Here is a 13716-nt window from a genome sequence, read left to right on the forward strand (position 1 = left end):
TTCGTTAAAAATTGACGGTTGTCTAAGTTTGACATTGACATGATAACTGAGATATGATAGTCGTTTAAGATTTTGAGATCATATTTTATAACTTCTAAAATCTACTGCGCCACGCGGTCCCTGAATTTAAACCTTCTGAAAAAAATTACTTTAATTAACTTAAAATATTCAATCACATTCCCATCACAAAAAATGAAATCAACTTTTTGTTTATTAATCAAGTTAATTTGATCGGGTTGATTATTTTAGGGTTTAAGATACCGTTGTTTGAGAATGGAAAATTTTATGTTTAAATATTTTGTTAAAGGTAAAATTTGAATTATGACGATGAAAGATAATTTATTTCTTTTGATTTGAGCTGAGAGTTGTAATCGATAATTTAGAATGGAGTTATAGACCAATAATGACGTTTGGTTGATGTTAACAAAGAGAATCTAACGAGAAAATAGAATCCCTTTGTCTAGCGTAAGGGGTTTATATATAAGGACTCTTAATGGTGGTGTCAGGTCAACAAGGGCCGGGATTGCTACTTGCATACTAGCTAGTTGAATAGGTATGACTGTCTGAACTTTGACAGACTATATAGATCACGTGAGTCTGTTAGAGATTATATCAAAAGTTGTTATTGGTAGAAGGATTTGAGTCTCTGCAAGATTCAATTAGAAGAGTTTATTCAGAGACTTGAGAGGAAATCTGAATGAAGTATATAACAGATTTAGAAGTATACCTAAAGCAAAATGCCTCTTAAGAAAAACTATACTGCTGCTCCATGTTTGCCAAACGAATAGGGTTTAAAAGGTGCAACATGAGCATTTCCAAGCTCTAATGTCTGCCAACTATCTGTAACATTAGCAGTACAATTGCATGGTTAAGATTCTAATCAGTAAAACTGCAGCTTAGATCATACACGAACACCCTATATTCATGCCCTAAATTAGTACGATAAACATGTCGATATTTCTACAATCACTTCTCGCTATAAGTATCAAATTAGTGACGGTGAAGACGAACATAACGGACACCGCGGATCGTGTCTGTCCTCCAAGCTTGTTCTCTCTTCCAAACAACCTGCATGGTATACGTGGCCACAAACTAGAACTGCCACAACAGAAAATTCACCAGAAGCCAGAGAATTCCCGAGAAAATAAGGTTTCCGTCTGAAATGCTTTTGACATATTCCACAAACTGCCTTCACCTTGTCCGATGATACGACATCCATCACCAATGAACTAGACCTAATTCTTTCTGGTCTGCCAAAGCCAAATGCTTTTTCCCTACCATCTGCATAAATTCGTAAACTGAAGTCACTGGCCAACACCGAAAGTAAAAGAACAAGCAACACTTAGTTTGAAGCTTAAATAATTCCAATTCTTTAAAATATATATATATATATACACGTGTTCTAAAATTTGCAGAGTTTCTGGATGTAATGATCTAGATGAGATAAAAACGATAATATGCAAGTTAAAATGCTATGGAACATATTGTAGGGATGAAATAAAGATACATACAACCAGCATGGTGTCCTGAATCCGGTTTGTAATGAGCACACTTGAAGGATAACCTCTCATCAAGTAAAGGACTAATCAAGCCACGAGAAGTTGATGGATTTGAAAGGCTGCCGGAGTTTCGGTGCGAGTGGTGATGACCATAGTAATGGCGTGATCTTTTCAAAAATATTGAACGCCCAAGATTGTAACGGTGATGAGCAACAGAAGAGTTGGAATTAAGGAGCTTGACAGAACTATCTCCAACATTAATGCCAGCATCCAAATTCGAAGAATGCTATAAAAGAAAGCGACAAAAGAGAAAAAAATCAACGAAAAATGCAGAGCATTCAGTTGACACATCAATGGAGGAAAAACAGTATAAAAAAGATGTCTTGGAACTATAAATTAAAAAATTAAAGACAACACCGGGGAACGAATGATTTTTCATATATGAATGAGGAAGCGAACAAAACCTCTTTGGATAATATCACTGTCCCAGACAAGCACGGCATGTCTTCTGCAATATGCAACAAAAGGTACAATGATTATTTTCGTCCTAATTGTTTACATTTAAATGCAAAGGGAGAATTCATAGCCAATTTAGATTATTAAGCCAAAGATGGGGCAAAATTTCCATCACATGAACATATTTCATATACTGAGACCAAGAAAATCACCAAAATCTCATCTAATCAATGTTGCCATGACTTTTCAATTTTCTTAAAGTACCTATATGCAGCATATTCTAGGAGATGACAAAGTACCTTTCAAATATATCGAAAACTTAGAAAAGATTAAACACACTCGTGTGGGACACATGCCCTTATCCAACACTCGCACCCGAGTTTCAGTAACATAGCATCTACATTCTACCCACATCAAGATGGCAGAACTACGTTAAACCAGAAACAATGATAAGAATGCAGAAAAGAATGAAGCGGTTTGCAAAGGAGTGGTGCGAACAAACGGTACACTTAAAAGACAAGTAAAAAGGAAACAGAAAAGAAAGATTATTGCAGTTTCCTTTCAAACATAAACAGGTGATCAACTAAATATCGAAGGCCTAAAGGTTGACGAAAATGGAATCGAAGCTCACTTGGCAATGATTCGAATTTGATGAACCTTTAAGGAGGATGACCAAGCACGATGGTTTGCTACATTCAACAGCCTAAGCTTCACAATAGCAAGCAGGCCAATATGATCTAACTAAGCTACCAAATAGAAAGCAGGCCGATATGATCTTACTACGAATGGCAACGACGCAAAACAAAGCTGTGTGCTTAAAATCATTCAGAGGCAAATGCATCATACACAAAGAATATTATTGGATATTTTTGCCCTTACTTTCTGATTTCAAGTTTTAAAAGATAAAGTATATGATTCTCCAGCCTATTTACCAGCAAAATAAACTTCTTCCCACTTCAAATCTCATAAAATCTCAGAAATTTACTACATAATCCATGTCAAATATTCTGAACAAACAAACAAAAAACATCAATAACAAGCATTCTCAGTACATTAACTACAATAGTAGATTCAATTAACAATTCTAGAAAATAAAACCAATTAAAAAATTAAAAATTGCAACAAATCAGAAAACCCCATTCCCTTTTCTTGAACAGAAACCCAAATTATAGCACCGATTTTTTACAAAATTGGCCAACACTTTTCATTTATAAACTATTTCACAAAAACAAATAACTTTCGTTGTTGAAACAAAATATGAATAAATAGGAACATACCCGAAGAAGGGGGGAGGTCGGCGTTATTGAGTTGGGAACTTCTCTTTTTCTTTCCCATTGTAATCAATTGAAACGAACAAAATTGTAGCAAATTATCCAGAATTAAAAGAGAAAAATGGCTGTATCGGGTTACGGGGTAAGGGAGGTAAGATAGTAGTATTTTCAAACATTAGTTTGTGACAAACTTTCGTATAAGACTTTCGAATTATGAAATATCTTACGTAAGACTCGATCCTACGACCTCAAAATTAAGAACTTTGTGTTCTACCAACTGAGCAGAGTACTTTTTACTCGGAGCTTAAATTTTTTTATTAACGAGTTAAGCGTAAAATCGTATTTATTTAAAGATAACTTTCAGATAATAATTATTCATATATTTCTAATACTTAAATTTGTGATATCAATAAATAACAATTTATTTATTATTGAAGTTGTCAGTTTATGTCAGAGTTAGAATTAAAATAAGTAAAATTGTTATATTTAAATAAATTTATTTTTTATTAATATTTTAAAAATAATAATTTAATCATTAATATTATCTATTTACAATAAATTCATCACTAATCCTTAATATGAGTTAATATAATTAACAATACAACAAGAAAAGAATCAAAATAGAATAATACTAATAGTTTGATAACTACAACGTATCAAAGTATTAGGTAAGAATGATATTTTCCTTTTAAAAAATTCAATCCGAATCGAAACCGATTTTTTTTTAAAATCTTATCCGATCGAGTTGGGTCGGGTCAGAATCCATCGGGTTCGGATCTTGTACCCATCCCTGCTTTCAAAACTTTGTTTGGGCTTAAGCTTTTAGTGCAAATTAACCCATTGGGTGGGATTCCACTTTTGGTCCATTGGGCAACCTCTGTAGTTTCAGTATCGTCTTCAACTGAGTCGATCCACGATCCTTTCTTCTTCATCAAGCAAAACTCTGCGACATTCAAATTTTCATATGAAATTGAAGTTATCGTCTCTCGAAAAGGGAAAAGAAATATAAGATTGTTGATTAGTTTGGTATCATTTTTATGTATCTTTTGGTTATGCAAAAATGTCTTCGTCGATCCCATTTTCCCATCTCATGTAGGTAACTCCATGTTTCTCCCCCTCTCTATAACTATACCCTTTTTTAATGCAAATTTCGTATATTTTCTTTTGTGTGATCAATCTTTTCATGCAGCCTTAGGCACTCTTTGACGACATTTTTTCGATTCCGTGCCTAAGTCAACCTTATACCACGCCTTATGAGAACACCAACTCAACAAAGGCAGGGATTAAGCCCTTAAGGCTTCGAAATGATGCAGAAGTTTTAACACAATGTGACCACTCAAGCCACCAAAGTTGAACACTCGTGTGGAAGCGTAAACACCACGGGGGCTACTCTTAGCCACCTAGAGAGGAAGCTAGTACAAAGAGAACTTATAACACTTAGAACAACAGAAAGGGACAATAAAACTTAGAGTAAATGTCTCAGAATTTTGTTACTCTCTCAAAAGAAAATGAAAGGAATGAAATGAAATGATAGAAATGAGGACAGGAGACTCTATTTATACTTAAGCTCCCTCACAATCGATGACATATATCTATGTACATCAACACCTATGATGAACCCACTTATTAGAAATCTCCAATATAAGGAAAATCAATCAATTAGTCTTCTTCTTTCATTGGATAGGTGTTCACACTTGGTATGGTAAGAATCCTCTACAATATTCTCTAATTGTTGTCTCTTGTCATATCTACCAAGCTATTTTGATCATATTTCGACATGACGCCACTTTTCATATTTGTACTTGTAGTGTGAATGGACTCTCTAGCATTCTCTAAGTGATGGGCCAAGTTTGGTGACCTTGAAAAGTCCGATACTCCAAATTGAATCTCTTTGGCGGGCCCTTGCGCCAATGTCCCGAGCTCGATCTCATGGCCCGTGACATTCTCCCCCATCGAACTTAGCAACGCCATCGTCACTGCACTTGAACGATATTGACCCCCTTAACCTTGGATGTTTCTTGCAGCCTCAACTCGATGCGGTTCTCCCATAAGAACTTGGTTTGATTCAAAAAATTAATTTTTTTAATTAATCTCGAATTGAATTCGAGTTGTAATTTCATAAACTCGACTAAACTTGAAAAATTTTCAAGCTCAAATCGAGTTGTAAAATACAACTCGAATAACTCAAAATTTTTAGTAATTAGTAAACTAGGTTTCAAGTTTGAGTCGAGTTTTAATCGAGTCTCTCGACTTTGTATGGTATATATAAATCACATATAAAAAAATATGAAAAATACCATTTAAATTGGAATCAAATAATGTAATAATATTGTAAATATTTATAATTAAATTTAAATAGAAACTTGAAAATTTGACTCGACTCGAAAAAAATTTAAAATCAGCTTCGAGTTATAAAATAAGACTCGTCAACTCGAATAAGTCAGAATTTTTTTTACTTAACTCGACTCGATCGATCGAACGCTCACTCCTGACATCAATTTCGATAATTTCATTTTACTCGGAGGTGAAACTAAAAAGGGTAAACTACATTACATGATCATAGACGTTAATAAATCTATCTTTTATCCATTGATATTTCAGAAATGATAATTCGATCATTGACATTATCAATTTATAATAAATTGATTATTCATTATTAATAATAGTTACTGAAATAACAAAATGTTGACGTGATATATTAAATCGACTGATATAATATCGGTTGACCATTTTGATCAACCATTTCACTTTTCTCTTTTGTTATTTTACTTTTTTCATCATCAATATTTTTTTTTCAAAAATTTCATATAAACACTTTAGTTGTAGATGTTGTTGTCATGACGATTGTTATCACGAGGATCATAAACTTAAAAAATGTGATCAAGATAAACACTTCAATTTTTATTTCATTTTAATACCCAATTTGAAAATTAACGTTAAGTTTTGAAAAAAAAAATGAAAGTTTAGGTACTAAAATGAACCAAAACTGATAATTTAAGTACTAAACGCATTAAACTTTTAACGACGGGTACTGAAGTGAAATGAAAACTAAACATTAGACATGATTTTTAAAAAATAAAAAATTTAAATACTAAAATAGACAAAAACTAATAATTTATATATTAAATACATGATTTAACCTTGTATAACAATAAATAATTATGAACCAAGTGTCAATGGAATTGAACTTGCAAAACGCTGCTTGGGCTTAAGCTTTGAGCACAAATTAACCCACTGGTTGGATTCTACTTCCGGTCCATTGGGCAACCTTCGTAGTTTCTGAGTTTTCTTGACCCAGTATAACAAATAATTTTATTGATTAATCTAATAGTTCATATAATAGTTTTAGTATAGTCTTCAACCGACTCGCCAGTCGCCACGCTTCTTCATCTGGCTGAGCTTATGAAATTGAACCAATCGTCTCTCGAAAAGGGAAAAGAAATATGAGTTTGGTAGCGGTTTTATGTATCTTCTTCTTATGCATCAATGTCTTCGCCGATCTCGTTTTACCATCATCTCACGTAGGTAGCTCCATGTTTCTCTCCCTCTCTACAACTATACCCTCTTTTTTAATGTAAATTTCATATCTTTTCTTTTGTATGATCAATCTTAATTTTGTATTGATTCTGGGTTTTCTTTCATTTTCATTTTCATTTTCATTTTCATGTGTTAAACAATCAATATTTTTCTTCTTTTGCTTTGTTTTAGATTAATCAGTGTTTGTTTCTTGAAAATGAGTAGCAACTAATGTAGATTTTCCCGATCAAGGTTCCTTGTTTATTCTTAAATAGAGTGTGATTTGTCCGAAATGGAATGCATAACCGAATTATTTTTAATAGTGGTTTCAGTGTTGTAATAGAATGGTGCAAACATTAGACATCCTTTGTCCTCCGGTGACCGGAGATCGATCTTTTCGGTAACAATGTGGGATTCATTTTTTCCGTTTTTCTCCCAATTAGATATCATGGAACATAGCTAACCTGCATGGTCAATTTTATATTGTTGGCTTATGTTCTTGACCCAGTTAGAGTGTATTGGCTCTGTCTTACTATCTTTTTTTAATATTTTTCCATTGATTTCAAGTTTTCCCCGCCTGCTGACACTTCTCTGATCAACAGCTGGCTCATTCGGCCGTAGCTCCCGTGAACCAAAATACAAGATTGAGTTTCATACAGAAGACTCGCCCTACCAACCTGTAAGTAAGCTTAGGGTTTTCTAACATATATGTTCTCTTCAGTCTTACTTCGGATCAAGCATTGGAGTTCTTTCCTGCTTTATTGCATCTTAGTCAATACTTCAAAATCATGTCCATGTATTTGCATTGCGAGTAGAGGTGCAGCTTAGTTTTATTTCTATACAAGATGGTTGTTGATTTTAATGGTATAAGAATAATGAAATCTAGACTTCTTAGTTTTCTTCTAAAACTATTTCGCAATAGGTGCAGTGACCCTTGTTTTATTCATCTGCTCGGGTTACCCTGAATCAATGTGGAATGTACTTGATCACTTCTTTGGTACTCTGATGACTTTGTAGGGATAACATACCTATCACCTGACATGAACTTTGCATGTAGGGACAATGGCCTGTCATGGAAGGGCTAACTAACAGGGTTACACCTTATTTGATATCATGTTAAATTTTGAATGTATATCTAACCTAAAATGAATTGGCAATAGGTGAAGTAGACCTTGTTATAGGTAATCCTCAACTTAATTGGTGTGGTATTTACTTCAATACTTTCATGTACTTGTTACTTTATTTGGCTGGTTTTTTTTCCTTTCATGTGAATCTATCAAGTTCTATGTCGATTTATCCATTTGTTTGATAATGTAATGCCTGTAATGTTTTGCAGGATGATGGCCAGGAGTCTGTTGTTATGCCTAACAAAGATGGAAATAACTTTTTATGTTTCTTGCCAAAGGTGGAGAAAGCCAAAAAAACAGTTACTCATCAGAACACGAGTAACTTGATTGTGGAAACCGAGAAACGGGTTAAACTGAAGACCCCAAATGAGCTACTGGAAGTACTGAAATATCAATGCTTTATCAGAGTGAGCATCTGGTTCCTACAAACTGTTTGTTTGGTATTTCCTATGCTATATATTGTTGCCGTCACCGTACAGTATATAGGGAAAAAATTAATAATTCTGTGCTGCATATTTTCATATCTGTCTCTAGCTTATGCTGTCAGCTCTTTATGCAGCAAGAGGGTTGGTGGTCATATGAATTTTGCTATCAAAAACAGTTGAGGCAACTCCATTTGGAAGAGGATAAGGTAGCCTTTTAATTCAGTTTATTTAAGGTACTTTTATTTAATGGTTCGCGTGTTTTATTTGTGATTTAATTCTTGTCTGAAATGAACTGCAGTAAATATATAAGCAAAACCTGTTATGGACACTCAAACAAATGGTTTTGGGCACTGGATTGTTTGGTTGCATAATCTATTTGATCTAAGTAGCAATAATAGTTACAAAATTGGTAGTTTTTACTAATTATCTTCTTGACATGTTCTTAACTCGGAACCAAAGATCTAGTTCATACAAAGCGTTGAGAATATTTGTTAAATAACCATTGCAGGTGGTTCAGGAGTTTGTCTTGGGTGTTTATGATGAAGAGGCCACTGCTGCCTTCAACCAGAATCTCTCTGACATCTCCACATTAAAAGATCCTCGCTCAAAAGACACGTCGAAAAGGTGTGACTTGAGTATGGCTTAAAATTGGCAGTTTTTACTAATTATTATATTGAATTAAAAGAAGAAAAAGGACTAATAATCACACCTGGTGTTGTACAGGTATCATGCTCATCAATATACAAATGGAACCTTATGTGATCTTACTAATCAACCCCGAGAAACTGAGGTATGAAGCAATGAAGTAGAGAACGTTTATATGGTCTTTAGTTTTGCTTTGGAGGGAGAAAAAAACCCCTTTGTTCTAGTTTTTAGATGCCTTATTTTTCTAAAGGTTTCTCATTGTTTGTAGGTGAGATTTGTGTGCTCGGAGCCAAGAACGATGATTAGTTCGATTACAGAGTTAGCCACGTGCAAGTATGCACTTACTATTCAATGCCCTATGCTCTGTAAACACCCGTGAGTATCTCTCTCTCTCTCTCTCTCGTTAAGTTCTAAGATTACGCTTTTGATACTAGTTTCTTTAAAGCTGATTGTGCCTGTTGAAAAGATCAAAAGATTTGCCATTAGGAATGCTGTGATGGGAACTGTATGTAAAACATGAATGAAAACCTCTTTACTCTTCCTTAAATCTCGATAGATGACAGTTATGATATCTGGAATTTACTGTGAGTATTGGATACGGGTATGTATACGACATTGATAAGATTTTTGTAAGTTTAATTTCCATTTATTCGAGGAATATCCTTGGAGATCACATCCCCATATTCATATACAGATATGTTATTTGGGCTTGGTTGTGACTTGTGAGTATCCTTGCAGACATACTGAATGCAAAAGTGATGGATTGGTGTAATGCAAGGAGAAACTAGGGATGATATGGATAGTAAAAAAGTTGGATATCCGATCCGTTTTCGTATTTTTCTGGTTTTCAAAAAATAAATTACGATCGTTATCCTTGATTTTGCAGATTATTCCAGGAAGAGAGACCGGTATGGCATACCATTAACTGCAATATCCTTCCGAAGGATACCAAGGTTGACGACGACACTCGTATAACTATGGTAGGGGACTCAGATGATCACTCTGGTTTTGATTCAAGAGAATGAATGCTGTAAATCCTCATTCACCTTCTTTTTTTATCACATTTACAGAGATGAGCCTTGGTAAAGTGAAAATTATTTTCAGTAAGTATTTGTTATTTGCAACTTGTGCTTACCATGCCAAAGATTTTATGTTTTCATGCTAATTAATTGTACTACATGTCCCTAAACTATGTTCCTTATTTTAAATTGGTCTCTAAACATTTGATCATTATAGTTTCATCCTCAAACTATGACTCTCATTCTAAATTGATATCTAAGCTTTGAGCATTCCAAATTGTGACTCATTCTAAGTTGTTCCCCAGACTTTTGAACATTTTAATTTCATCACTAAAATTTTGAATGATTTTGGGGGACATTACTGGAATGTTCTAAAGTTTGGGGAATAGTTTAAGGATGAATTTGGAATGCTCAAAAGTTTAGTGGTTAATTTAGAATGAGAGACAATTTATGGATGAAATTAGAATGATTAAAAGTTTAGGGACCAATTTAAAACAAGGTAATGGCTTAAGAATGTGCAGTACAATTAACTCATTTCAATTTTAAAAAAATCTTATTAAGGTCAATTTTTAACATTTTTAATTAAATATTCTCGACTTTTAAATAAATTATAAGCCTTCCAAAATTTGAAAAATATCCAGTCAAACCTTCAAAGTTTATTGATAATTCTCGTCAAATCTTCATTTTTAAAAAAAAATAATTTAATCCCTAAAGTATTTTTCAAGAAATTTTGGTGCATCACCATTGATTGCAAAGGACTACAAAGATTCCAAGGTTGATGGAACTCATATCACAGTGATTATGGTCTCGGATTTTCAAAAAATGTTATCCCGACGTTGTAAATGTAAAACTAACTAATGAAAATCGCATGCCGAAGAATCGAGCCTCTCGCAAAAGCGTTCCACGGCTTCACCATCAAATCAGTCCTTTTTCATCTCCAATGTAAAACAGATACCTTCATCATCATACTTATAGTCCTCATTCGAAAAGAATTACGTTTTAAACGTTACGAGAAGCATACAAAGTAAGGGTAGCCCTCGATGCTAAAGTTCTCAGGGGCGCTTTCGACAAGACTTTATGAAATAGAGAACAAAGTTCCCACATTCTTTGTTGTGGCACCTGAAAAGAGCAATGGTCAAACGGAGATGTAAAAGATGATCACAAATTGTACCGTAATCACCTTAGGGACCAAAAGAGGAATTCCATAAATCGTCTGCTTATTCTTGGACCTGCCTTCGGCTTCATAAATGTCGAACGTGAACCTGCTAGCAAGAAATACATATTCAACATCAGAAATTGTGGCTACTTTACTAGGCTACTAATCCAAGTTATGCGAATGAGTAAATATACTTTCTTATATCCGGTTCGAGACGTGTCGGGTTCAACATCCGCAGTGAGTCCAGCAACAGCACACAAGGTGTTCTGGTTTTAGATTGAAAACTTTCACCAAGATGGCAGAAGATTACGAGGCTCCAATGATCCCTAAAGAAATACAATTTTAAATGATAGTCACATTTACAGACAATCGAAGGTGTTTGATCGCTGTGATACCGACAAATTATTCGACAATACCAACCAGCAAACTATCGGAACAAGAACATGTCTTCGAAAATATCTCCTTCCTCTTAATCCAAGATAGAACCTTTTTTCGATAATATGCTTTCCTATACCATGCAAACCATCGACAATCTAAGTACGTAAACGAAGTCCGCTTATTCTCCGGGAAACGGCTCCATATGGTCCTGAAATTTCAAAAAACGCATTCAGAAAACTTCCAAAACAAGAAACGAGGGAAAACCAAACACTCAAAACTATCACAGTACAATATAGATTACCTTATATAACACTCGAGCGATCCAGAGTCTAGCTTGTTTTTCAGTTTAGATATCGAATTCTCGCCCTTAAATCGTCTGTTTGATCGTGCACGACATGGAATGATATCTAAAAAACATGGAGCAGTTAATCTAATGTCACAAAGTTCTTGTTTACTTATCTTCTTCCTGCATCCCCTCAAATACCCTACAACATGAATCCAACACGAACGGTGTTTTGAAATCGGATATCCATTATAGGCTGCCACGACATAAAGATTAGGATCAAACTTCTATTTATCAGTCAGCTCAGCTTTTGATCAGTCCATATTTAATAATAACGCTCATAACAAAATTCAAAGCCAATTACCAGTAAAATAATTCATATCTTCATCTAAAAAGTTGCATATTTGGTGCATAATTCTTCTAAATATTAGTTCCATAACCACACACAGATCTCTAATTGATAAACCAAGAAGAAGAAGCAAAAATTGAAATACCAGGATCCGAAGAGCTGATTTCGACCGGCATCGAAGTATCATTACCATGTTTTTTCTTTCCCATCAACTGATTTTTCTACCAAACTCAACTGAAAAAAAGGGGGGAAATACAACCTTTAAACAGAGCCATAGAGTCTCATATAACATGAACGGAAATAGAAAATCTCGTAATTTCATAAACTCGACTCGAAAAAAATTTGGATCATAAAATAGGATTCGCTAACTCCACTAAGTCAAAAAAAATAATTTAACTCACTCAAATTGATCGAATACTCACTTTATGATGTCTATTAGGGATGGCAAACAGGTGGTGCAGGTGCCGATACCCCTTCCTCCATCCACATACCTACAAAATATTTTTGTATCCACAACTTACCCACCACCCACGATAGGTAAATTTTTTAAATCCGCACCCGTACACATGGGTATATTCTTAAACCATCCCCACACCCATTAATTAACGGGTTACCTACCACCCATCCCGTACATATCTGTACCCATCCATACCCACCGAATTGAGATATAAAAAATGATTGACTTCAATTTTAAAAATATTTATACCATAATATTTGATTACATTACATGTCATGTACTATAAGATCTTAATATTTACAAAATATTTGGAATAATAACTAAATTCATGATGGTTCAAATTTTACATAATTGATAGTTAGTGGACGGCGGAAGCAGAGCAGACAGATGCTGGGTGGATAAGATCTTAAACCCATCACCTAACCGTCGCAGCCGCCCACTTACCACTAAACTATCCTTCGCGCCCCAATTAGTGCAGATACGATACAAAATCTACGAAATTGTCATCCTAGTGTCTATGGATTAGCAGGAATAAGTTTTATATTTTAGGCATTGTTAATTGAATGTGGTTCACCTTCCTGGCCTGAGTGTGTCGAAAGCAACGCCGATCTAGTCGTCAGTTGCTGGATTGAGCTTCAATTGAGAAACAAGAATGTGTTGAGTGATTGTTCTACCAGACGCGACTGGGAAAAAAGGTAGAAGCTATAAAGAAAAACAGAGCCAGAAATCATACAACACGATTGAAAACACGAAATCAAATACACCCGGAGATTATATAACACAAAGCCAAATAGATATCTACAAATTTAAGCGTTAAAAAAATTACCTTGATTAATTTCCTAATAATCTTCGGTTTGAATCGTTGAGAAAAGTTAAGAGGCAAGAGAGTCTGGGATCAGTGACTGGTTTGAGTGAGGACTGTTGACCATAATAGCAGGAGAAGAAGGGTTTGAGTTTGAGAAAAACCAAAACTCTTGAAAATGGGAAATTCATTTAAAAATTTGTAAATTTTTTTTCATAATATTCTAGGTGATAAGACAAATATTTAAGGGTAAATTATGCATTTAATATTTATACTATTAATTTTGGTTCGTTTTAGTATATAAATTTTATTTTCTTAAAAATCGTATTTAAA

At 34.2% G+C, this 13716-nt stretch overlaps 2 protein-coding genes and 1 pseudogene across 3 annotated transcripts; 1 reads left to right on the forward strand and 2 right to left on the reverse strand.

Moving 5' to 3' along the window:
• Positions 1-976: 976 nt before the first annotated feature.
• LOC120179275 lies at positions 977-3300 on the reverse strand. 2 transcript variants are annotated; one of them, XM_039184920.1, is made up of 4 exons: positions 3233-3300; positions 1964-2007; positions 1515-1785; positions 977-1281 (listed from the first exon to the last, which is right to left on the reverse strand). In XM_039184920.1, the coding sequence occupies exons 1-4, from the start codon at positions 3288-3290 to the stop codon at positions 986-988; spliced, it is 669 nt and encodes a 222-aa protein (XP_039040851.1). In that variant the 5' UTR covers positions 3291-3300; the 3' UTR covers positions 977-985. The 2 variants fall into 2 exon arrangements, with proteins under 2 accessions (XP_039040851.1, XP_039040846.1); XM_039184915.1 differs by having other exon boundaries at positions 1512-1785.
• A 3308-nt stretch (positions 3301-6608) lies between these two features.
• Positions 6609-10012, forward strand: LOC120179292 (protein OS-9 homolog). The gene is made up of 8 exons (XM_039184928.1): positions 6609-6751; positions 7345-7421; positions 8079-8276; positions 8429-8500; positions 8803-8918; positions 9018-9084; positions 9208-9314; positions 9826-10012. Exons 1-8 carry the CDS (start codon positions 6670-6672, stop codon positions 9962-9964), a joined length of 858 nt encoding a protein of 285 aa, XP_039040859.1. The 5' UTR covers positions 6609-6669; the 3' UTR covers positions 9965-10012.
• An 854-nt stretch (positions 10013-10866) lies between these two features.
• On the reverse strand, positions 10867-13535 carry LOC120179303 (annotated as a pseudogene).
• Positions 13536-13716: the final 181 nt, after the last annotated feature.

The sequence above is a fragment of the Hibiscus syriacus genome, unplaced genomic scaffold (assembly GCF_006381635.1).
Source record: "Hibiscus syriacus cultivar Baekdansim isolate YM2019G1 unplaced genomic scaffold, ASM638163v2 tig00003632_pilon, whole genome shotgun sequence".
Lineage (NCBI taxonomy): Eukaryota > Viridiplantae > Streptophyta > Magnoliopsida > Malvales > Malvaceae > Hibiscus > Hibiscus syriacus.